General features: G+C 35.8%; 4 protein-coding genes across 4 annotated transcripts; 1 reads left to right on the top strand and 3 right to left on the bottom strand.

The window, feature by feature from the left end:
* Positions 1-710: 710 nt before the first annotated feature.
* LOC105319617 (large ribosomal subunit protein uL11m) lies at positions 711-4,022 on the bottom strand. Its single transcript, XM_011417215.4, has 4 exons — positions 3,842-4,022; positions 1,939-2,034; positions 1,340-1,433; positions 711-1,067 (listed from the first exon to the last, which is right to left on the bottom strand). Exons 1-4 carry the CDS (start codon positions 3,989-3,991, stop codon positions 802-804), a joined length of 606 nt encoding a protein of 201 aa, XP_011415517.3. The 5' UTR covers positions 3,992-4,022; the 3' UTR covers positions 711-801.
* Positions 4,023-4,146: 124 nt separating this feature from the next.
* On the top strand, positions 4,147-14,486 carry LOC105319620 (splicing factor 3B subunit 2). Its single transcript, XM_011417218.4, has 23 exons — positions 4,147-4,299; positions 6,194-6,240; positions 6,411-6,450; positions 6,726-6,754; positions 7,106-7,342; positions 7,458-7,703; positions 7,860-8,016; positions 8,209-8,499; positions 8,694-8,878; positions 9,031-9,160; positions 9,352-9,455; positions 9,617-9,729; positions 9,872-9,950; positions 10,396-10,512; positions 11,035-11,349; positions 11,606-11,755; positions 11,905-11,994; positions 12,111-12,218; positions 12,351-12,458; positions 12,569-12,705; positions 13,068-13,266; positions 13,531-13,716; positions 14,222-14,486. The coding sequence occupies exons 1-23, from the start codon at positions 4,206-4,208 to the stop codon at positions 14,285-14,287; spliced, it is 3,228 nt and encodes a 1,075-aa protein (XP_011415520.3). The 5' UTR covers positions 4,147-4,205; the 3' UTR covers positions 14,288-14,486.
* A 381-nt stretch (positions 14,487-14,867) lies between these two features.
* On the bottom strand, positions 14,868-19,581 carry LOC105319621 (arrestin domain-containing protein 17). Its single transcript, XM_011417219.4, has 7 exons — positions 19,278-19,581; positions 17,925-18,071; positions 17,509-17,729; positions 17,242-17,424; positions 16,968-17,150; positions 15,432-15,606; positions 14,868-15,236 (listed from the first exon to the last, which is right to left on the bottom strand). The coding sequence occupies exons 1-7, from the start codon at positions 19,393-19,395 to the stop codon at positions 15,112-15,114; spliced, it is 1,152 nt and encodes a 383-aa protein (XP_011415521.3). The 5' UTR covers positions 19,396-19,581; the 3' UTR covers positions 14,868-15,111.
* A 1,006-nt stretch (positions 19,582-20,587) lies between these two features.
* On the bottom strand, positions 20,588-25,057 carry LOC105319622 (uncharacterized). The gene is made up of 5 exons (XM_011417220.4): positions 22,120-25,057; positions 21,946-22,011; positions 21,624-21,857; positions 21,035-21,124; positions 20,588-20,811 (listed from the first exon to the last, which is right to left on the bottom strand). Exons 1-5 carry the CDS (start codon positions 24,890-24,892, stop codon positions 20,669-20,671), a joined length of 3,306 nt encoding a protein of 1,101 aa, XP_011415522.3. The 5' UTR covers positions 24,893-25,057; the 3' UTR covers positions 20,588-20,668.
* Positions 25,058-25,156: the final 99 nt, after the last annotated feature.

Below are 25,156 nucleotides of genomic sequence, written 5' to 3' on the forward strand. Positions count from 1 at the left end.
TAATTATTCTCTCTTAAACCTATCTGACTCATATTTTACATAAAAAGAGCATTTTGATAAAGGTGTGCAGTGACCTTGGATTATAGTTTAAGTTGAAATGTAATGGGCATAGCAGATCACTAGATCACTTAAAAACCCAGTTTTGGATCATAAATTCTCTCCTATTTGTCCAATCTTGCATAGATTAAACCAAAAGAATTACTATTGGTAAGGAGTTTGCAGTGACAATGAAGTTCTATTTCAAAAGGTTCAGGTCAAAGCAAAGTTCTCTGAATTGCTTTTCATCCTAATTACCTTTATTTAAGTGGGGCCAGTTGAGGTGGTCATCATCTCAATGAATGCTAGTAATTTATGCGAAATACTTAGTCATGCACATGTATTGTTGACTAAAGGAGGCAGAGGAATGCTGTGGCTTACAATTTGCAAAAATTTTACACCCTCTTTGATGACAAGTACAATATAAACTGTAACATTATGGAGGTTTTGTAGATTGTTAATGCCCCATATTTAGATCATGGTCTAGATAGTGACATCATCTCTCTATAGTACCGCTAATAAGTGGTATGACCAGATTCATTAAATATTTTCAAATGCCATACAGATTTAGAAATATTCAAGAACCTGGAAAACTGAAAAGATACAACCCTCCCTCTCCCAACAAAAAATAGTCAGAATTCCTGGGCTAGAAAATCAATATAAAAACACAAATATATCACATAAATATTTTATTTCTGTCATAAACATTTCATTGTCACATAAAAATCCTTGAACATGTACATGTATCATCATTATGAAGTACGATTATTGTCTTAACAATTTTGCTTGTCGCTTAGCCTCCAATGCAGCTTCTTGTTCTTTCACAATTTCTTCCCTCTCTTTTAGAAATTTCCCATAATCCTCTGGTTTTAAGTCCCTCACAACCTCTATTCCAATGTTATGACACTGTCCAATTAAGCTCTTACAAATACATTCTAACGACATTCCACGGAATCGATTGTCTGAAGTCTCTTTGATTTTTGCGATTTCATATATGTGTTTCAAAGATAATTTTCCAGCAACTTCTTGCCCTATATAACAAAGGAACAGATGTATAATAAATAGATATCGGGCATTAAATTTTAAAGTATATATTTCTACATGTACGTTTATGCAGTTGCAAAGGATGAGGATTTAGTTTGCTTTGATAATATTTAAAAACTACCAAGTCATTTTACTAGTTTGTACATGTGTGAAATAAAGAACAATTTTTACACTTTCATGAGGTTTAATCAGACTTCATGCTGAAATTTTTTTTGTGATATGGAAGACCAATAAATTCTTAGAAGAAAATGTTCTATACCTGGTTTCATGGCTGCTTTCTTTATACCTGCCGCCTGCTTCAAGAAATATGAGGTAGGAGGGCTCACAAGGGAAATACTATAAGTTCTGTCCACCTGGGTAAATAAAGTAAATCATTACTCTATAGGATTCTTTTACACAAAGAAATTCAAACAAACAAACAGGTTATAAGCTTAGGTTCAAACATCTGTCGACTTAAGCGCATGTGGATCGATATACTTTAAACCTCATTAGTAAGAACATGTGTATATATAGCAAAATCACTTGATAACTACCGTTACATATAACTTTTGTTAAAAATTCTTTTTACAATTTACAGTAACAGTCACGAGGAACTCTAATAATTAAAAGCAAAATCATATCATGGCTATTTTTTGTGTGGTCCAAAGATTTCTTTAAAATTCTCTTACCGGAATTTTCTTTCAATTTACTGTAAAAGTTATGAGGAACTCTGATAAAATTAATTAACGATTAAAGTGAACTGATTTTGACCACAACGAGCCTTCCAACTTTACCAGCAGAATTTTATAACAACAACATTAACGACAGAGGCACTTATACAACATACCTGTTATCAGTCATAAAAAACAGAGCACTTACATTAATTTTCAGATCAGCTATCAAGGGAACCTTTGGCTTGTATTCAGCAGTCATTGCATTGTAATCTTTACAAAATCCTGCTATTTGAACACCTCTCTATCAGCAAAAAGGAGTAGAAAATAAAGCAAAATAAAGCATATATCTACATTCAACTATATTCATATTTAAACATTTTTCATTTTGATGTTCATTTCTCTAAACATTTGTAAAATGTAACATGAGTGTAATGTTAATTATATAAAATGTAACCAACTTTGTTACCAGGTTATGGCAACTTCAACCTAAGTGGGGTGCTCAAAATGTAACAGACTAGAAGAAATATTACACTTGCTAGACTGACATAAACTTTTGGGCATTGTTAAAGAATTTTAATACATTATTAATGTATATTAAAATATAATAGCCTGATGACCTCAACTTTAGGGACTTATGAAAACAGGAAAAATAAATATTAATATGATATTGAAGCTAACTAAACCTAACAACCCAGTAACCTAATAGCTTAATTGAAAGAACACTTGACAAGAAATTAAGCTGCCATAGTTTAAATCCTGGTCTGGTCCATCAAGATGTTATCATTTTTCCCATCCTGTTACAAACTGCAAGATGTTTCAAACGAATTACAGTCAACTCATAACCAAACTAACTCGTACCCAAACAGACTTGTAATCAATTTGTTGAGTAAAAAATGACTGCAATTATAATATTATGCCTGCCTTCAAAGAGGGAGAAGAATTTATGAATTTGTCAACCTAATTAATTTTTTTTTTTAAAGAAAAGATTGCATGTAGACAGAAATTTTCTATTAAATGTTGATAAAGGGACCTCTTTGGCAAACTTATCGATGACATTATATAATAAAAAATTCTACATTCATTTATCCCATAATTTCTTAATTATTGTAATTATATCAAAACCTAACCTTTACAGATTATCTTTTACATTTACAATCCAAGTATCATTGTTTATGACCGGACCAACGGATTATTATAGTCTGTCCCAAGATATTTATGCAGCACATTTGGACGATTTTTAATAAAAATACACTTACCTGTGAAAGAAGTGCAATTAAAATAGTTGAAAGGGATATTTTCCTAGATAATTTCATTGACTCATTATCATCTTTCACTCAGAAAAATTCACAGGAACGAAAACAGATTCCTTACGGAGATTTGTAATGGGGAATGTTTACATCTTTTCTCCATTTGGAATACACTCGGAATACATCGCGCAATATTTCAACGTTATCATCCGGGCTTGCTGCAGTACAAAATCTCCGTAGACATCACATTTTTTAGCATTGTATTGAAACCTGATAAGTTAACAGGGGCGTTTTGACTGAGAAATCTTGGAAAGTTTTCATACTTTTGAATGAACATCGTTTGAATCCCGAGGTATTTATAAATATCAAGCAATTAAGCCAAATGTGAATCCAAAATATCTTGGGACAGAGTATAGTCTGATTGGGTAGAAGTCGGTTTGGTTACGACTTCACTTTACTTTTGGGGTGCATGTTACAAATGCATTGACTGCGCTAATGAAATCTACTTGATAAGTTGGTCATCACTGGTTCTCAGAGAGACCTGAGACCAAATTGATAAGTTGTAAGGCATTAATAACTTTTAACCTGTTGTTGGCTGTTAACTTATTAATGATAAACTGATACTGGCACGCCAGTATAGTTTGGCAAAGCTTAATTGATATATATCATCAAATGACGTTGATTTAACAATTCCGTTACGTCCTATACAAAAAAAATTCTGCCAATTTGCCCTGTAACAGAGCAGTACCAGTTACTGTGAAGAATCTACATGTATTACTTTATTTATTAATGTAGGCCTATTACTCAAGCCAGTCAAGGCATGACAATGTGACCTTAAAACAACTTTGGCATTCGATTTACCTGAGCAAGCTGAGGACCCAGCGGTGGTGCTGCGACAGCTAAACCTGCCGGTATGATAACTTTAAGATACGGTGCATATTCTTGTTTGTTGGCGCCTGCTTTCTTGACATTTTTGCCAAGCTTTCCGGCTATTTTACCTTTCGACGCCATGCTTTTTTGATTATCGATCCCGATTGCAAAAGTTACATGCGAGAGAACTATACTATATACGTCCCTGGAAAAAGAAAGTTCTTAAAAACTTTATACACTGATGATAATATTTTTTATCCTGTTTGATAGCAAGCGTGTCGGCATTTCAAACAATATTGTTATATCTATTTTGGTAAAACATCGGACTCGATATACAATAATCATTTTTAACAACATGGAGTCGCTTCCCGATAATATCGAAGAATATAAGAAATTTAAAGTTGTAGATCTCAAGCAGTTTTTGTCAAATGTTGGACTTCCAACTAATGGTAAGGTTTTCATTGCATCAAAATTTTTAAACGCTGTTAGATAAACCAAATTGCCTGCTTTATGTCCGCACCCGGGCACTGTAAGATAGCGTAGGGTAAACGTTTTTGCGTCCAAACCATTTTACCTGAAATATCCACTTACTGGTTTGGTCCTTTAAAAACTTAATATGTTTACAATACGATCGTTAAGCATTGGCATCATTAACTACAGGCAACTCTCTTCACTGTCAGCTAACTCCCATCTAGCATTATTCCAAAATTCCACCCTCCCCCATGAAACTATGAGTATGACACAAAAAAACTTGTACCCATATAGGAATCAGGGTGCTTTTGCTCCGATCCCATGTTCGCTCTGAGAGGTTTTGCCCAGAGTACATGTTTGCTCCGAGTGATTTGGCTATACAGCGATTGTTGGTACTCCAATTGTCGGGCACTCTTTTGATCAATGAAGACCCCTACATCTACATAATTATACATGCTTTAAAATACACACAAAAAATACCAAGCGCAATGGGTTTTGGGTTCTAAATCTACCTCTTTTTCACTACTGGAGGTTAATATGTATTTCGAAAGGCTTCCTCTAATGATTGTCTCTTAATTTAGTAAAAAATTATATATATCTGTTTTAACAATAGACATAGCACTGCACAGAAAATCACCAATACAAGAAAGGTCAGGCAAAAAGTTAGTCATCAACATATGCAGTTTATAGCTATTAATAAAATGGATGCCACATTCGACCAATTCAAATGTGCATCATGTAGGAAAGGAGGAATAAACATGTTTAACTACATTAAAAAGATACCACTAGACTGGGAATTGAACACAGGACCTCTGCAATTCTAGTCAGGAGCTCTGCCACTGAGCTACCCAGGCTGATGTCCAAGGTCCATATAGCTATAATTGATGCAATCATTGTTTCTAACAGTCTGATTCATCAACAAATTTTTAATAAAAGTGAGATAACCCTTTGAATACATTCTATAATATTTTTAATTGTCTTTAAAGCTTTTATTTTAACTTAAATTGTTCAATTATTTAATTTACCCCATAACTACAGTTCATCACTTATTTGTATAAAAATACATGTACCATTTTTGAATGATTATTAAGTACATCTGTATTTCAGAAGCTGAAATTATAGTGCTCTTAGGCTTCCAACTAAGAAAATCTTAACAAAGTCACATGATGATTTTAGCATTAAAATGTGCCTGAAGAAGTATACTGGTAATTTAACAGACAATAAGCAAGTTCAGAAACTGTGATACAGTGTTAATATACTGTAGTTAGGATTTAAGGCAATTTTAGTGACTTTAATTAAAGTATTTGTGCAAATTATTTATTTGTCACTTTAGTAATCGTGTGATTTTCCCCTTTGTATGCAGCATAACCTTGGTGGTATAGATCGATATACAAAAACAAAAGGAGATTCTGTACGTCCGTTGTCCTATGTAATTAAGAAAATGACATCATCATGGTCATGCATTTTTGGTAAACTTGCGTGACAGAAATCAACTATCTGAAACATATGACTGTCAGTAACAGAGAACGACATGATCTAAAATGCAATTATATAATGTGTACTCCATTATCGGGCCCAAAGATTAAAGAAAATATAAAAATGTGTAAGAAAGCATTTTAATCATATATATTTTGTTGCCATGTTGGTTTTTTATAGACTACAATATCCAAAAATAATAATTCAATGTTTAAATGTATTCCCTGTAGCCAAATTAATTTATGTTAATGGCTGTTTTGCAAAAACTTAGAAAGATGTGAGATTTAATTAACTGGTAATGGGTACATGTACCTTGAATTGATTGAATAACAGTACCGGTAATACAATTATGGTATTCAGTGATTGTTTTTCTCATGCTGCTTATTCTATTTTCAGGCTTAAAAGCAGATTTAATTGAAAGATTATACAACTTTAAAGTTGAGGTAATACTTATATTCAGAACTGAAGAACTTATTAATTTACTGTATTACAGTACAAGTATTTATGATAAATAATGATTATAAAGGTTGCATGTTTACAAAAATTGAACAATGATATTTGTCATGTTTTGGGGGTTTTTTTTTTATTAAACTTTGAATTGCTTTTTCTGCAGGCATCAGAAAATGTAGAGAAAGAAAAAAATGAGGAAGAAGGTAAAAAGATTTAATAACTTTCTTTTTTGTTTGTTTTTGTGGAAATATGTGGTATCAGACTGTTTGTTAATATCAATAAAGGAGCTGAACCCATATTTTATACTTGTGGGATAAGTTCAGTTGATGTTATAAAAACTTCCATAGGCCCTATAGGGTTCACCTTTTGGGTTTGTAGTTGACATCAGCACATGTTTTGTTACATTCCTGAAAAACGAAATTTTTTTCTTTTAATGCAAAACATTTCTGTCAATTTATTTTATTTTCTTCTATTTCAGGTGACAATGTTGATGACAATGTTGAAATGGTGAGTTCCGTCTTCTTTTAAGAAATGATGATATTCATAATAATGAATTCCAATTTTTTGGTTTGTATGAGATTCTTAATACCGATAAACTAGGAAACAATTTTTGAATTCCATTCTGAAACAAGTCAGTGATAATCAGTATAACCCCTTTGATTCAGAAGTGGTTTAAAGTGTTGGGTAAAGTTTACTAAAAATATAAACAGAATTATTCTTTAGAATCACTAATAGTTTTGTCATTAATTTGGTCTTTTGGGAGAGTCTCTTATGCACAGGTACTTTCAAACATCCATAGCCTCTAATCACAGTCATATTTGTACATTAAAATGAAAAAAAAAAATTGTTTTAACACAGGAGGAACAGTCACCATCTCCACAACAGCCTGACCAACTTGAGCCAGCTGGTGAAGCATGGGTACCTCCCCCTCCTGATAGTAAACCACCCCCTCAAACAGCTCCCCCACCACCCACACAGGCACTGCCCCCACAACCTCCACCCCAGCAGGTAGTTCCAGAACCACCCTCCCCTCCTGAGCAGTCAACCCTCGCACCACCTCAGTCTGCTCCTCCACAACCTCCAGAACCCAAAGATGTAAGTTGTTTACTTATTTCAAATTTTTTTTTTTGATTTTTGGTATATTCAAAATATTGTGTAGCCGGAGCTATAAAATGATGCTGAATATTTTTTTGGTTGGGTTTGGGCACAGAATTTGGATTCAGACCCTGATTTCCAGAGGAAACTAGCCATTCAGAGGCAGCTGATTAGTGAGGAGGAACAGAAGAAACAGAAGGAGGCAGCAGCCCTAGCCCAGCAAGCTATCCTCCTCAGCCAGAGGGGTGGCTCTGCTGCTGCCCCTCCCCAACCCCCAGTTCCAGCCCCACCCCCCAGTGGTGACTTGATGGAAAAGGTCAGACAGCAGCAGGTCATGATAGAGATGGAAAAGCAACAGAGTGTGAGTATCTCCCCTCTATCTTTACATCATGATTCATAACCTGTTTTATCACACCTGAAGGTGTTAATTAATACCTAACTGATTTATGTATGTACAAATTATTTGATGTGACATAACTACAACAGGCAATTTTATTTAATTATGTTTGAAATGTAGATGAGGAAAATGCAAGAAGAGGCAATAAATAAGGCAGAACAGGATCGCCGTATGAATGAAGCAGAACTGATGCGTCAGCAGCAAATTGCTTTGATGAAGGCACAAAGGGAGGCTCAGGAGAAACGGATACAAGAACAGCAACAGCAACCACCACCAGGTAAACACATGATTAAGATATCTGGTGGTTTAGAGAGAACTTTAATTTGGGTGATTTTGAAAAAGGTGCGGTAAAAAGGGTAATTTTTTCCACAATATTTAAAGTATTTAAAAGCATGTGTAACCTATTTTTTTCAGTCCTCAAAAGGTTCAGATTCACTCTAATAATTTATTTTTTTACAAACCATTCTAGTTCCTCCCATGCATGTGGCTCCTCCACAGCCCCCCATGCAGCCAGGGGTGCCTCCCCCACCCCCAGGGTTAGCAATGATGCCTCAGCCAGGAGCTGTGCCCATGAACATCCCAGGACAAGGCACCATTCCACAGCAGCCTGTCAGTCTGCCCCCACAAGTACCCATGCAGCCAGCCCCAGCAATGCCCACTCAGAGTGGTATCCCGCCTCAAGTGGCAATGGCTACACCACTGATACCACCCGGCAGCATGGTGGCTCCAGGAATGATGATGCCAGGGGGTGGTCAGCCAGGTTGGTTTTCATCAATTAGAACATTGTTGTATTGATCAAATCTATATAGTGTAGCTTAAAAGAGTGTATGATTTTGGGAAATTGCAGCTATATTATACAAGTATAATATCACTATTTTGAAATAAAAATAAATCTAAGAAGTACTGTTTTGAGGTAAATGCTGTTCATGTTTATGATTTATGGCTCTATTCAAGGTTTGATCCCACCAGGCTCTCAGACATTACCGGTACCTCCAGGCACCCAGATCCCAGTCACCCACCCTCCCATGCACCAGGCACCCCCTCCACCCGGTACACAGCCTGTATCTACACAACCTCCAGCCCAGGAGAGAGCTGCCACTTCTGCCCAGTCAGACATGGAAAAACTGCCTCCACCTCAGGTTGAAAAAAGATACATGTGCTTGCAATCTTTAAATTTTTCTATTCTGTAGTGTGCAAACTTCCTAAATTAATTGTATATTGAGTTTCGTAATAGATTTTATACATGATACATTAAATTGCATAATTAATTGCAAAATATGTATCTTTTAAGTTGGAATCTGGATCATCAAAGGATATAAAATTACCCCAAGCCCTGGAGAAGGTGTTAGCATTTAAAGATGTCAGAGCCCAAGAAGTTGGTGTTACATACGAAGAGATAGAACAGATGAACACTCCAATGGGTACAGTTCATACAAAAATGTCTTAGATCCATGGTTTTTTCATCATGTAAAGGAAAACAATTAATTCTAGATTAATTAAATTACAATACCTGTAATGCTTTTAAAAAGTATACGTAATCCAAATTTTGCAAGAAGTTTTATTTTGTGGCATGAGAAGATGATCAATAGTTTCTTCTTGATTTGATGTACAGAGAGAAATGTTGATGAAGAGGATGGGAGCGAAGATGTGGGGTACGGTACATATGACATGGAAGAAGATGAGGAGGAATCCTCCAAAGCCAGCGCTGCAAAAGAGGTATCAATTTATGTGGGATAAATACCAATTATACATTTATATGCAGACATGATGCCAAATAACCAAAAATCTCAATTCTTTGCTACATGGATGACAGATATAGCTCTCTCATAAAAGAAAGAACAAGTTCATGATAAAAATGTAACTTTAATCTGTTATAGTCCAAGAATAAGAAACGGAAAAAGAAGAAGAAGAAGGCAAAGAAAAATCGACTTTTACAACAGCAGCAAAACAAGGAGCCAGACACTCCTACAGAAGACGACGTCCAAGTGGAGTAAGTACATGTGTTCTGAGCTGATCTGGGAAGATCATTTACACATATATGGAAACTTTCTATTAATAAGAATTAAATAGAAATCAACATTTTATTGTATGAATATTATTGTTATTGATAAAACATCACCTTAATACTTCAGGTATGTTCAGGAGCAACTTGAACTTGACCCAACTGATCCAAACTACTTTACCTTTACCAAGATTTTTGATGCTTTCAAGGTGAGAATTAATTTGAAATGATTGCAGCAGTATGTTCATGGGCATTGTATTTATTTGATTTATGTACATTCAGTATTTGGAATGCTCTGTGTGCATAATTCTACCTCTGTACAATTTTATTGGGTTTGACTCTTTGGATTTGATCATTTATGGTGTTCTTTTTACTGATATCTGTACATTATGTGGTATCATTAATTTTCGTGGGGGCCAATTTTCGTGGATTGCTAAACATTTTCAGGTTCGTGCGGACGTAATTTCGTGTATTCTCTTAAACCTACAGAGGAAATATGACTTTATTACCCTAATTTATTAATTCGTGGAGGATGTTAATTCGTGGATGAAAGGTACCCACAAATTCCACGAAAATTGAGCCACCACGAAATCTAATGATTCCACAGTATGTGGTATAAGAGCCTTACAAAGGAATGTATGATTTACTTAACAGATCACAGAGGAAAAGAAAGAGGATAAAGCTGACAAAAAGGAAGAACTGAAGAAGGAAGATCTTCCCAAGAAAATGGAGGAAGATGACATGGATGATGATAGTGATGATGACGACATGGTAAGTGAAGAGTTCAATCAAATTCTCTGGGCTCACAATTATGAGGTAGAATGAAATGATATAAATGGAAGGAAAAATAAAATTATGATTTTTTTCTATTATTTGTTTTGGCCTTGATACAGTCTCTTGTTTTAGATGATATTAATAATAACAACATATTTGTCTGGTTACATTGATAATTCTATTACTGGTATTGAAAAATTCCGATAATAAATCAGACATTATTTCTTGTTTATTTGTGAGTTGTGACGTTTTGATCTTATTTCATGAAATTAATTTTCAGTATGAATGTTACTCTTAAAAACTTTGCAAACCAGATATCATATGTTGAAACAAACAAAAAACACCAAAGCATTTTCCTGAATGAGTGGTTGAATTCTTATTGCAAGGGACAATCTTACGGGATACATAATGATATCTAGATTGCTGGGGAATTCAAAAGAATATTAGGAATTAAATTTTATAGGTGAACAGGATTAAAATGATGATGTATATATAAATCCGTATTACTTTTGCACAAAGGTCAAGAAGGATGAAGATGAACCCCATAAACTGTCAAAGAAGAAGTTGAAGAAAATGACAAGGTTGAGCGTAGCTCAGCTCAAACAGTTGGTCAGTAGACCTGACGTTGTGGAGATGCATGATGTCACTGCACAGGATCCACGTCTGTTAGTGCACCTAAAGGCTACCAGGAACACGGTCCCAGTGCCCAGGCATTGGTGCTTCAAGAGGAAGTACCTGCAAGGAAAGAGGGGTATTGAGAAACCTCCATTTGAGTTGCCTGACTACATCAAAGCTACGGGAATCATGGAGATGAGAGAAGCTCTTGCTGAAAAGGTGAAGTCAGATTGAGATTAATTTATTAAAGATTTCCAAATACTCTAAGGTGCGAATTTTTAGTTACGAAAGTATTTATTACCCCACTAAAATTAATGCCTCTTATGAACATGTACAACGTTATGGATATTTTTCCTTTAGTTTGTGTAAATGGTAAAGGCCAACATTGGAGCAACCAACATTTGGCAATTTGTGTGAAAGTGTGTTTCATGCATAATTGTATAACTGATATACATGTATAAATTTCATTAAATAGGAAGATCAAAAGAATTTGAAAGCTAAGATGAGGGAGAAGGTTCGACCAAAGATGGGTAAAATTGACATAGATTACCAGAAACTCCATGATGCTTTCTTCAGGTGGCAGACCAAACCCAAAATGACAATTCATGGGGATCTCTATTATGAGGTTTGTATGATGCAGATGTTTTAAAGATACCAAGATTTTGATAATGGTTATGATGTTATGCTTTAGTTTGTTTGTGACAGACGCATATTGATCTTTAAGTAATATGTATGTTGATTATTTGAGATTTTTAAATCTTTGTTATTAAATAGGGAAAAGAATTTGAAACCAGACTGAAAGAAAAGAAGCCAGGGAATCTCTCAGATGAACTAAAAACAGCTCTTGGAATGCCATTGGGACATGTAAGTTCTAAAACTTTGATGTATCTGTTAAGTCACCTGCTAAATAGAAGAGAAGTGGGTTATACATTTTATTTTGATACTTTATTAAACATTCATTGATTCATAATTTGTTACAGAATTCAGAGAAATTTCCCCCTCCCTGGCTTATTGCCATGCAGAGATACGGACCTCCCCCATCATATCCCAATCTGAAGATTCCAGGCCTGAGTGCCCCAATACCTGAGGTTAGTACATCAATATTATGCTAAGGTTTCAGTTTAAGATGTATAACATGTATTGATCTCCAGTTTCCTTCCTCCCTATAATAAGCACTAAGTGTGAGTTATATATGCTGATTTTATGTGTGTTTATTGTAGGGTTGTTCATTTGGTTACCATGCTGGTGGTTGGGGCAAACCTCCAGTCGATGAAAATGGTAAACCACTTTATGGTGACGTGTTTGGTACACAAAGTTCAGAGTTCCAGGTTAGTTTGATTCTGTTTGTCAAAAACATTTTATCTTATTTAAAAATGAATGCAAGGTTTTACATACGATATTAGTTAGTGATACATAATTTGAAACTGATTAACTGTAGACCCCACTGCCAGAGGAAGATGTAGATAAATCTTTATGGGGAGAAATGGAAGAAGAATCTTCATCAGAGGAAGAATCAGAAGAAGAGGAGGAGGATGAAGAAGATGCTTCAGGCCTTGTCACTCCTGGACCAGAAGGGTAGGCGTAATAATTAAAGAGTTTACTTTTAGATTTCATCTGCCGCATAATTGAAAACTTCCTTTCAGGTTTTATCTTTATATTAAAGTTTATTTTTATAATAATGTTAAACAATCGTAAAAACTATCACATGCTATTTCTCATTAGATACACATTTTTTGTTTTAGAAAGAAAACTTAAAATTCATAAATAATGAACTTTTTACACGTAGAAAAACAGTAAATAGTGATCAGGAAATGATTTATGACGTGTTACAACATATTACTTTTGTTTAGAATGTGTGTGGTGAAACTTACATTTGCTGCAGTGGTATCTGTCATAAAGAAAGCCCAATTGATTTTAAATCTGCTTTTTTTCTTTAGATTGGTGACACCCAGTGGAATCACTTCTGTGCCTATGGGAATGGAGACTCCAGACATGATAGAGCTGAGAAAGAAGAGGATTGAGGATGCCATGGACCAGGGAGGGGAAACTCCAGCTCTCTACACGATCTTACCCGAGAAAAAAGCTGCTGTGGGTGGTGCCATGATGGGTTCGGCCCATGTGTATGACACAACAGCGGTAAGTATCTGTCTGGATGGACTCATCAATCATACCAATGATTTATTTAGACATTTTCAAGTATTTACTGTTCAACAGTATTGAAGATCAATTTGATTCAATGTTTGAAATGTTCTTTAAAAAAGGAAACTCAATCAGAGAATCAGAAACAATTATGGAAATCTATGTGATGAATTCAAACATTGCTATTACATTTCTTTGATATGGAATACATGTACCTGGTATTTTGTGTTAATGAATCGTGTTTGTTTATCTTTGATGTAGGTAACAGCAAGCAAAAAAGACAAGCCTGGCACCGAGGGCATTGAGGTGGCCTTGAACCCTGAGGAGTTGGACCTGGACTCAGCAGCCATGCAGGCCAAATACGACCAGACGATGAGGGAGAAGCAGAACCAGCTGGAGAAGGAGGACCTGAGTGATATGGTGGCTGAACACGCTGCTAAACAAAAGGTCAGTGCTCCAGTGTCTCTGTGTCAGTCAGTGATATGTAGGACAAGCATGTTGGCAAACAAAAGGGCCAGTGTCTCTTTATTTGTTTCATGTAAAAAACCATACACATGTAGCATTTTAAACGATTTAATTACCTGAAAAACATATCTAAATTGTCTCTTGTGGTTTGTTGAAAATGCTTTAAAGTTTGGTCATTTTTATAATATAATTTTTCCCCTCAAAAAAACTATTGTCAATCCCATCATTCGACACTTGTGACCAGTCTTGCATACACTTACTGACCGTGGACCAACTCACCTGAATTTAAAAATTGGTTTGATGGTTGTAGAATTCATTATTTTCAATCCTGACCACCACTATAACAGAACAGAGCATGAATTATTCACGAGAAAGGGGGACAAGAATGGGGTTTTCTGATGATCAGTTAGCCTTGCTTGTTTTAACAAACTACATGTAGATTATTACTTGTACATATTTTTCAATATTTTTTTTATTCTCCTTTCAGAAAAGGAAAAAGCAGCAACAAGACAGTGGAAAAGCTGCCAAAAAATACAAGGAATTCAAATTCTAATGGAATATATGACTCATTTTCATTGTTAGCCAGTCAGTGAAATTCAGAGGATTTGTCATTCAACATTGTCATTGACTTTTAGTCATATTTCTCAGAACTCATCTAGTAAATAAAAAAAAATTCACATTTTACTTTATTCTACATGTGTCTCTGTATATATGTAATACAAAAATGCCTGGATTAAAACATATAAAAATTGGTTCATTGGTGATTTTTATTTTGAAATGTGGAAAAAACATGCTTAAATCACGTTATCTATTTAACTGATAAGTTAGATATTAATAGTGCTGTATGCGGTCCTCTACATAGAAATTTAGCGACAGTTATTGTACTCAATTCTCCTAAACAATTGAGTATATTTTGTTATTTATAAAAAGTTAGTGATGATTTTATATTTTGTGTTCACACCAATATTCAGGCAATTGTGCCTCCCGTGAATGTCACATTAATTTCACTTCACACAAATTTCAACTGAAATTCAGGTGATTTCACACATGAAAACACGTTAAATTCTTTTGCGTGAATTTCACCTGAGGTACAATTGGTTGCGTATATGAAATATAACAACAAGTTTCTGGTATCTGTGAAACACAGCATTTTAAAAGTCTTTATATGTACAACAACAAATGATTTCCTTGTATGATATGAAAATACCATTTTCAATTTCATTTTCTACTGTAGAAATTAAATTCTTGAGCTTTTTAAACAATGTATAAATGTCAGCAAGATCAACATTTTGATTGTCAATTTTTATAGAATATATTCAACAATCAATACAACAACAGAGTTTAGCACTTTAAAATAGTAAGAACATCCCCTGCACTTTAGTCTGTCCAGATATAGTAGGGGTACACAGGCGAGAAGTAATGGTCCCCTCTCATGTCTTCTGGGTCGTCCTCCTCTTTTATGCACGCCCCTCCCAACCGAGATTCCATGTAGGTCAAGGACACTAAAAATAATAATCTTATCAAAGAAACATCCATTTTTTTAAGCTAAATGTATCAAAGACACCATGGACTGACGCAATCTATTTTTCTCAAAATGAGAAAAACAATTATTTTATTGTCTTCATGTACAAAGATATAAGCACAAATTATCTGATTAAATGAATTGATTAATTAGCTGATTAAGTAGTGTATCTTGCCTGCATAGTGCTCAGAACTAGCTTGTGATGACGTGGACCGATGACCTCTTGACCTTGAATCATGACGTGGTGATTGGGGCACAGGTCGTATGGTCGATCTTAAGGGTACGGTTCCCACTATGATTTCTAGAGGTACATACATTTCAAAAGATGGGCCAATAGCATCCACTCGTAACTAAAAAAAAAAAAATCAAGAACAATTAAAACATTTATTAACAACAAACATAAAACGACTAATTATCTATAAAATTGGTGGTGGTGGTGGGGGGGGGGGGGTGACAAGCTTTCAGATTTTGGATATTATTTCAAATGTTTGTGCGAGGATTTTCATTTTCAATGCAAATGTAAGAAAAATGCTTTGATTGGAAAGTTTGGGATACAACACTTCATATTCACACCGAATATTAATATTGTCAACTGTATTTGAAGAACAATTATTTTAAAAACACATTTACATTGTACATGTTTTTATGTACTGTTTACGCTAGCCAAATGTGATATTCTTCTCTTGTAGTTGTAATAGTTATAAGAAAAGTAGAAACCCCCCTCCACCTTAGCTCTCGGAGACCATATACGTGTACATTCATCAATATTTTTTTAACATCGCAATATATTTTTAACATACAATATGATAAAGTGTTCGAGGATTCCGGTTTGCTGAATATTTAATGAGAATTACAAAATGACGTGGACCTGACCGCGATCGGGAACTAGGCCAAAGACTGTATACTAGTATACAAGTCAGATTTATAACTGAAACAGATAAATGCAATAATTGTCTTTGGTATAAATGAGATTTTATCTTTCAGATACTTCCTTTCAGTTTTTTCCCCGACAATTCTTCAGAAGATGGATTGCTGTTCATAACGGGATGTAAACTGATCAATATAACGTTACTTCGCGCACTTTCGACCACTCTATATAAATAAATAATCCGCACTTTGAACGAAACGAAAAAAAAAAAAACATTCACAAAAACACCATTTCCATTTGAAAACAAATTGTTTTCTATATTGTGGTGTAAAACACAAATTACTTTTCCCTGCTGTACAACTTACAGCGTAATTATGAATGCTAAAAGACACAATACCGATCTTGCTCCCTCTGATGCTGGATCAGGTGTTAAATCATCTGTTACATAACATTTAAGCTCAACTGTTATATATGTACGCTTTTTCATGTTTTTTTGGAAACGTTAAGAACAAATAAAGTAGTGTGTCAAAATTCAGGGAAAATTCATTAATTGATATTGGTAAATAAGCATAGAACCATTTTAACAAGAGCTTGGACTTTGGGTAGTTGTGTCCAACGGCAATGTGACGAAGGCCAGTCTATTTCATTGTTGGCCACTCAGCCATGGCTGTTTGAAATTAACAAGATTTTGTCTGGCTCTTGAGCTAAGACTACGCAGTCTCTGCATATTTCACTCGAAACATGCATTATCTTTAAAACCTGTTTTGATGCAAGACAGAATAAGTTACATTCCATCGAAAGTCCAAGGTCTTGTTAAAATGTTCTATATGATATAGCATATACCTCAAGTTTATACTGGATGTCAATGATATTGCACCCAAACAGGAAGCTCGGGGGTAGAGCTGGCAGTGGGATGCCCTGTCCCGTCCACGTGCTGGTAGCACCCCGGGGCAGGGAGCCGTGAGATATCTTGTCTATCTGTGTACTTACAGTCCGGGATTCATCGCGACTGTGAAAACTGGTCGTCTGCAAGAAATGGCGCTAACAATTAAAAAACTAATTTTTTTTTTAATATTCAGCTAAAAACAAATCACACAAACAATTTGTCAAGAATTACCATTTTCAGTGTAATGGACGCACTTGTTATTTTTCGCCTCGACAGATTTTCGATTTCTACCGCCACGGGAATGATGTCCCCTGGAACGTAGCCCCTCCTCGGGAGGGACAGCAGAGCGCTGATTGGACCGGATGTACAGCACAGACAACAGATGTTCTTGCTGAGCGTCATTCCTGCTGGTGCCTGCAACCGAAATCATGTTATGCTACAAAAAAGCTAATTGATGAGTTCACTCAAATATTTAACTATTTCGTTTAGAAAACTTACGTCTATTTGCGGGATGGTGTTCAAATCCAGTGAACCAATTACAGAGAAGGCCGTTTTGGTTACATGGGTGAACCTTTTTGGTTTTTCGATCGTCGCTTTGACCGTGTACCTCACGTGACCGTATTCGCCTTCGAAAGAAGATGGGATGTTTTCTGGAAGCTGGAACTGAAAGGGGTAGCAGTATGTCCCTCGTAGCAACGTAATCTTAGGGGCATCGTTATCTGTAATGATAAACTCACATCAAGAAATCACAGAAGTACCCATTCAAGTTTAGGTCAATTTCAAAGATCACAATTCATATCAAAGATCAAGCACTGATATTAAACCATTTCACCTTCAGCTAGTGAATTAAATTAAATTTTTTTCCTTGTAATTTTGTATCAAGTTCTGAAATTATAGAAATGCCACTACGCTACCATTGTTTCCAAGAACCGTTGTAGTAAAGTCGAAATATTCCTCATGAGCCGAGTGGTGTCGAGCCGGGGTCCTTAGAGGGGCTGGCCCACGCATGCGTTGATCCGTCCAGTGAACGAATGCCTCGCCTTTGACGTGCAGTCGAATGCCTACATTTCATAGAAAATTTAAAACATTCGCATTACCGATAGAGATCTAAAACCAATTTCCAAACTATCTATTTAATTCTAAAGGTTCTCTCTCATAGGAGAATAAACAAGATTGCTGCAGATAAAATTTTATTCAAAACTCACCAACAAAACGGAACGCATGTGTGCAACTGAAATCCCTATCGCTTTAACAATGATTTAATTGCATTCAATTTAGAATAATGTTCATTAGAATCATAGCAGACATTTTCTGAGTTTTGGGGCGATGTAGATATCTGCATTTGACATTTCGACATATGTTTTATTGCCTTACATATCTTCAAGGTCTACTATTATGTCAGGAGAGTATGGCTGTGTAAGTGGATTATAATTCAATTTTGTTTCATAAAATTACCGACAAGTAAAGATTACGATCACTTGGGAAATTTCCCACACCGCTCATGTGTTCCCCATCTCCATCCTCTGTAAATTAGAAACCGTCGAGGAAAAAAATCAAATTAATTTACCATTCAGCTACGATTTATTAAATTGTAACCAGATCTACATGTACACTGTATAACTCTGGCTATAGTATGGCCATAGGGCAGACGTAAATTTATAAATGCAATGTTATAAATTATTTATAAATCCCATCATGTTAACCAACAAACTCCCAAGGGACGCTCATAAGAAGAGTAAGAAAAGCTGATCACTCTGTAGAGATCCCCAAAGACTCATTAAACTGGTCGGTCAATTAGAGACCTCTTCTTTCAGGCTGCGTCTTGGATAAAGGAGCTCGCGCTTTCGCCAAGATGGCAGCTAGAGTACAAAGTATACCGTTTGAAACGATATTGAATGAAATTGTGAAAGGCGTGAAAACACATTTGCAAAAATAAACGGCATCATTAGGAGAGGCAAGATGAAGAAAACAGGAAGAATTGATGACTCTATCGTTTACTCCAGATGGCAATGAATCATTTGCGATTGGTTCCCAATGAATGATAAAGCTACACATTTTTTATACACTTTTCTTTCGAATCATGTAAAACTTTAAACCCAATTACTAGTATATCAAAATTACATGTTTTTGAAACGGAAGCAATTTGGGGTTTTTTTTCTTCCAAAAAGAGGTAGACATTGATACCGATACCAATACGTAATAAAGCAAATTTAAAGTTACAACTTAACACAATTAGATAATAAAAATTTCGTATCAATGCTACTCACATTGCAGATTGATCGGTTTGTCAACATCAACATTGAGGTAACCCTTGACATCTTGTCCAGCGTAGTAAAGTGGTACTGGATTTCCGAAATTTATATAAAAACGGGCGAGTTTAGGCATACTTCATTGAAATGCTGCTTGTATTCCATCAATGTAAACACGAGCTGTGTGATGTTTCGCTCACTCCTGCTGCTGTTGTAAATTTGTCGGAGATAACAAACGATCTCTGAGAAAATTACAACCGTCTGCCAGATGAAGCACGCGCATGGCCAAGTGATGGCAGACGACAGAACCGCCGGTAGCTTCAGCAGCCATATGTAACTTTTTTGAACTATCGTCCTACTTCTTTATTATTATACACCTACGAATGTAATAACTAATATACGTTGCCTGTTACGAAATTGCGTTCCAGAGACAACAATATTGGTGATTTTTTAAAAGTCTCGTGAACAAAATTTGAAATAGTATCCCAACATTGTGAGGTATTGCTCTCGCTTGTTTCCACAATAAAAGTTGCAGTATAAAATAGAATTATACTATGGGGTAAACTTCATCGAAGTAACACGTGTCAATGTCTCGTAAGTATTTTGTGTGAATGTTAATAATCGATTTGGCTAATCTGTTTGAACATCATTTTGAAGTACAACGCAATAATACAGGCGAACCTCCGTACCGCAAAAACTTGATAGTGAAACGACCTTTGCGTAGTTGATTTAATTTTTAATGCATTAGTAAGCAAAAAAGACCTTTGGCAGTTATTGTTAATACAGATTTACAACATTGCAATCTAAAATAAAAAGTTTTATTAAAAATTCAATTACATGTATACACGTAAATATTTTTTTTTTAATGTTTATTGGAGTACTTCAAAAACATACTCTAAATGGTGTGTATCACTTCACTAATTAATTAAGATCGATATAAGTTTTGTTAAAGTTAACGTATACGATAGATTAAAAATTGAAACGCCAAATAAAAGTAAGGAAAATTGCCAAAACCAATGACAACAGCAGGGGAAAAAAATCAATCAAGACGAATCCAAGAAAATGGTTAATTATACATTTAGTCTCGATAAATAAAGGAGATTTCCAAGGATTGTCGGTTGCGAGAGGTTCCGTAGTAAAGTAGTCCTTCAGGATAGAACATTTATTAGAAGGTTTGGAAGAATAATGATTACTCTATGGAGTCTTAAAAGGGAATTGACATGAATTCAAGAATCGGGAGAGATTAATTTAGACGATTTTTTTCTGACCATTCCATCGAGAAAATGTATGTTTATTTTGGTTTAGAAAAAATAGAAGAAGTCGTAAGAATAAATATTTATCTTTATTTAATTGGCTGAAAAACCTAACACAAAACATAGTGCAAATTCGAAAGACCCCATTGACGTCATTCAAACGTCTGCAACGAGTGTTTGCGTGGCTCTTTTGTCACGGTTGAGTGACTTCATGTTTTTCCATATGGAAGAGATCGTTTCTTGGTGATGTTGATCATGTGAATGATTTGACAACGTACTTGCAATACTGATCGTGTCGTCTGTAAAAGAAGTCAGAATTCTTGTTATGTTTACATGTAACTTTCATATTCCTCACACCGTACAAATGATAAAAATAGAAGAAATATGTTTTGAAATAAAATGAATTATATTTAAAAGCACTTCTTGAAGCACTAATTGTCGTTTTAAAATGAACATTCTATTTTTAAAAATGTTCTTGTAATGTACATGTTTATCTTCGAAATTCTTAGTTGATTTCGTTACCTTTTGTACTGACACAACACGACCCAGGATATGACTTGGAGAGGAAATGGACGCCCTCTGGTCCCTCCTCTTTGATTTCAGCTGATGGCACTACAGAAACAAATGCACATCTGTACAAGTCTTTTGTATGTTATCTTCTGGTTGGTGGTTAGCACATTCGCCAATATAGTACATATGATATATGTGACATAATACTAAATATAGCATTTTTCTTTTCATTTCAGCCAACTTATAAAATATATACATGTATACAACAATAATCGTGCGATATAGAAAATAAGTCAATTTTAACCATTTTGTCTGAAACTACAATTGTACTAAAAATTGATATAATCTGAATAAGCTGATCAGCAGCAATTAATTTTGTAGTGAATTGCAGCTTTGAGAATAGTATCACATAGTTGCTAATGGCGAAATATGGCAAAAATGCTTAGAAAAAATATACCCGTATAGAACACTTTGAGTACATTTGTGTTAGGTTTATCTCTACAGAAGAGCAAACCGTATGTTTGTTTCCCGTACCCCTTGAATTACACCAAGTAACGCAGTTCATAAATACAGCAATTGGCAGTGCCATCGTTTCCCTCACCTCTCGCGTTCTTCTGTCTACCAGACGATGACCTGGTGGGCGGCCTGCCGTCCACAGAATCCAGCGACTCCTCGTGACAGCCCGTCATCGAGCCCGACGATTTGAACTTTGCACTGGTTGATCGTCTGCCTGGGGACAGCGGGGGAGTCGTCTGCAAGGACTTAGAACTTTGTCGGGAGAAATTGCTTTCAAATGTACTCCATTGTCCTCGTAATGATCTGGACCCATTCAACCCTGCAAAATGCATAGGTTTATTATATAAAAGATATGATGGAAATGAACTTTACTTTCCTTTCAATAAGTTTCTTTTTTAAAAAGTTACCATTTCTCGATTGGGTTCGGTTAACAGGTGTTGGAGGGGCAGATTCTGTCTGTATTGTATCGTCAACTGAAAGATAAACCGTATGTCAATATATTTTGATGGATCTTAGGGAAAACATTCGAAATTGCCCAACGGCTTTGTTCTAAAATTATTAAAGAAGTCATGCTTAATTACCACTGATTGGCTTTTGGTTGGGAATGTTTAAGCAAACACATGTTTTATTTGGTGTTTGGAACCAACATTTACTGTCATTGTTGGCGTCATCGTTGCCTTCCAGAAGTGACGCAATGGAATCGTTTAGCTTTGCACGGCGTGAGACCTCAAGGTCAATGACAGGCCATTCTTGCTTATATTCTCGGATGACATGTTCAACCTTTTGTTTGAAAATATCGTCCTTTTTGTCAATTTTTTCATGATTTTGACCAAAAAAGTAATTTTTGGTAAAAATTATAGGCAGTAGTCCTAGTATTGCAAATATTATAAGATGACCCCACCAAGGAAGACTAGGATGTGTAATTTTCACTAATAGAATGGCAAAAATAATGTAGACTGTCCACAGAAAGGACTTCATTGCTGCTTCATAGAAATGGTTAGAGAGGGACCCCGGACAAGCATTGTGGCTCATGTAGCAAGCCTGAAAAAAGAAACTCTTAGGGACGCAAGGTTCGCCATGGTCATCTACGAACTGAACAAGATGGCGAGCTTTCCACTTCGGCATTCCATTTTTAGAGGTGAATACATGACAGGCGGCACACTTTCCACATCCTCTGCCTGGGATCACTTGGTAGCATCGGTTAGCGTCCGGAGTCGTGTCATCCAGCAAGTTTCTGTTTATCAATGGTCGTGTGTGTCTCTCCAGTAGAAAATTCTGCAGTTCGGTGTTAAAGTGCTGAAAAGTTTGTTCGACTTGTTTAAAATACATGCTCACATACACGCAAACAAAAAATACAATCAGCAAATACTGTGCTAGGTGACGAATGTTGATTATCATGCCGATTACAATGAAGGTTAAGGTGTCAACAAAGATAAATAGCAGATCAATAACGATCGGTAGTCCACAGATTATGAAGACCAACCAACCAAGGCAAAAACAACACCACGTCAAACGACCACACGAGGACCGCGGGAAATCGGTCTCTTCTGCAACAGCTCCATGGGAATCAAATGATGGCAGGTTCATCAGGTCTCTGATGCTTTTTTCACAGTTGTTTTTGGACTTTTCCTGCACGAGATCTTCCATGTCGCTTCGTTTGTCTTCATCGTTCGTTTCCTTCATGCACCTTACTATTTCTCTCGAAAATCGCCAAAGCAACTGTAGCAAAAGATTAACGAAAGATAGCTTACAGAAAAGAAGGAAAAAGAAAATGATGACTAAGGACGCTAGCTTAACGATAATCCACACGAATACATTGACGGCGTTTACGTCGGTAAGAACGTTGCTGGTGAAGGATTGCAGGAGAAATGACGTTGCCCAACTGGTTCCGATGGTCGAGAAATGTTTCACATAGGCTAAACTTCGAACAAAAATCCACACAGTTCTCTTCCAGAAAGTATCATCGGTAGTTATTTTCATGATTATAAGCATCAACAACGGTAAAAACCACAGTACCAAACACGTCTGGTATATGTTGTAAAAGCCGTATAGAAACGATACAGAAACCAGCTTTTGAGAGTAAAATGGCAAAGTCGTGGTGAAGTTGTAAAACTTTGCGGCTTCCAATTTATTCCGAATGAAACGTTCTTCGTTATTCCAGCATATTGTTATGACGATTATAGGTATCCAAAAGACGAAAATAGTTGCAAAGACTTGCACCACGTTTCGTACAAGAGACTCCCACGAGATATTCTTTGAAATTTTGCGTTTGCAACAGCCGTGCAGAGATACATATTCGCTGTCTTCAGAAGCTTCTAAATTTTCAAGCACCTTTTGTTTGCGTCCATGTACGTAGCATTTGCACTGAAATAGCCGACGGTAGAGAAAGGATAAAAATCCAACGGGTGCCTTGTTTTTACACACCAGACGACTCGGGTCCACTTTAAACCAGACAGCTCTTAGTTTGTAGTTTTCAGTTTTACTCATTTCCATGGTTTCTAACACGGTGGAGAGTCTGTCCAGATTTTCTCCAAATTTAAGTCTATACTGAAACCCACAAAATTTATACTTTGTTCCCAACTCAACAGTTCTTAATTTGGAAACGCTTGGCGGGGGCGAAAAACGTTTTGTTATTTCCATTTCTAATGGAGCTTTCATTGAAAATACAAATTCCTTAAAGCAATGGCGTTTTCTGTACAAACTTTCGGGAACAAAACGTACGATAGAGACAACGAACAAAAGTTTTATCACGAAAACAACAATGAAAAAAATGACTACCAATCGTTCACTCTTAATTTCCTCACAATATACACTCCCATGTTCGTTTAATTTGCAGCAACTTAATATTTGAATGGTCTTTCCTGTTATATTTTTTAATTCTTCAGAACATAGAGAATATGATCTCGAAACATGTGCATATACGTCCTCCAATAAAATTTGTCTCACCCTTGTGCGAAAAACACTTTCTCGAAAGTCTCCAAGGCAGTTATTCGGATTTTCCGAAATCGAAACAACATTTGTGTGGAAGTAGGCGGACAACGCCCATCTGGCCATAGGATTCCAAGTGTAAACAGAGAAGAAAATGTTGTGTGTGTTGTCATCCCGGACTATCATCCAATCGGTTGTGCTGTTGGTCAGTTCATTACGATGCACCATAACCTTTATCCCCTCAACATCACCACCCTCCAACAACTGAAGCGAGTTCGATGTAAATCCTTGTAGCATCTTCGATGTACAAGGGATATCTGGTGCAATATCACCGACACTCGCATTTGCTTTAGAATCTGAAATAACAATTTCAGACCACGAAATCAACACGCTCAGCATCAGAAAACTCGAAATTGTATATGCCATTTTCTTCTTATCTTCTCTGTTAATATTGCTTATTGTAAAATCCCACACACTACGCAAATTTGTGGAAATGCACCCTGCATTTCACCTGCAAAAATCTAATTTAACATGTCTTAAGTCTTAATCAAGTATATAGCAGTGTCGTTGACAGAAGGTAAATTAATACCCAGATAATCTTTCACGAATTACACAAGAAGTGCAATCAAGCGAGGCATTGATTGACTGTTCTTGTAGTTTAAAAGTAAACCTTTTATCTTAGACTGAACG

This window comes from Magallana gigas, chromosome 6 (genome assembly GCF_963853765.1).
Source record: "Magallana gigas chromosome 6, xbMagGiga1.1, whole genome shotgun sequence".
Classification (NCBI taxonomy): Eukaryota; Metazoa; Mollusca; class Bivalvia; order Ostreida; family Ostreidae; genus Magallana; species Magallana gigas.

Coding starts and splice junctions, on each gene's coding strand:
- LOC105319617 (XM_011417215.4), bottom strand. CDS start 3,991: ATGGCGTCGAAAGGTAAAATAGCCGGAAAGCTTGGCAAAAATGTCAAG. Junction 2,035..3,841: donor TGGGTCCTCAGCTTGCTCAG/GTAAATCGAATG, acceptor TTTTGCTGATAG/AGAGGTGTTCAAATAGCAGG. Junction 1,068..1,339: donor GAAAGCAGCCATGAAACCAG/GTATAGAACATT, acceptor TTTGTTATATAG/GGCAAGAAGTTGCTGGAAAA.
- LOC105319620 (XM_011417218.4), top strand. CDS start 4,206: ATGGAGTCGCTTCCCGATAATATCGAAGAATATAAGAAATTTAAAGTT. Junction 12,459..12,568: donor CACAAAGTTCAGAGTTCCAG/GTTAGTTTGATT, acceptor GATTAACTGTAG/ACCCCACTGCCAGAGGAAGA. Junction 12,706..13,067: donor GTCACTCCTGGACCAGAAGG/GTAGGCGTAATA, acceptor TTTTTTCTTTAG/ATTGGTGACACCCAGTGGAA.
- LOC105319622 (XM_011417220.4), bottom strand. CDS start 24,892: ATGGCATATACAATTTCGAGTTTTCTGATGCTGAGCGTGTTGATTTCG. Junction 22,012..22,119: donor CAACCAAAAGCCAATCAGTG/GTAATTAAGCAT, acceptor TTTATCTTTCAG/TTGACGATACAATACAGACA. Junction 21,858..21,945: donor CCGAACCCAATCGAGAAATG/GTAACTTTTTAA, acceptor TGCATTTTGCAG/GGTTGAATGGGTCCAGATCA.
- LOC105319621 (XM_011417219.4), bottom strand. CDS start 19,395: ATGCCTAAACTCGCCCGTTTTTATATAAATTTCGGAAATCCAGTACCA. Junction 17,151..17,241: donor CGTCCATTACACTGAAAATG/GTAATTCTTGAC, acceptor CATTTCTTGCAG/ACGACCAGTTTTCACAGTCG. Junction 15,607..16,967: donor ACATCCAGTATAAACTTGAG/GTATATGCTATA, acceptor TTTTTTTTTTAG/TTACGAGTGGATGCTATTGG.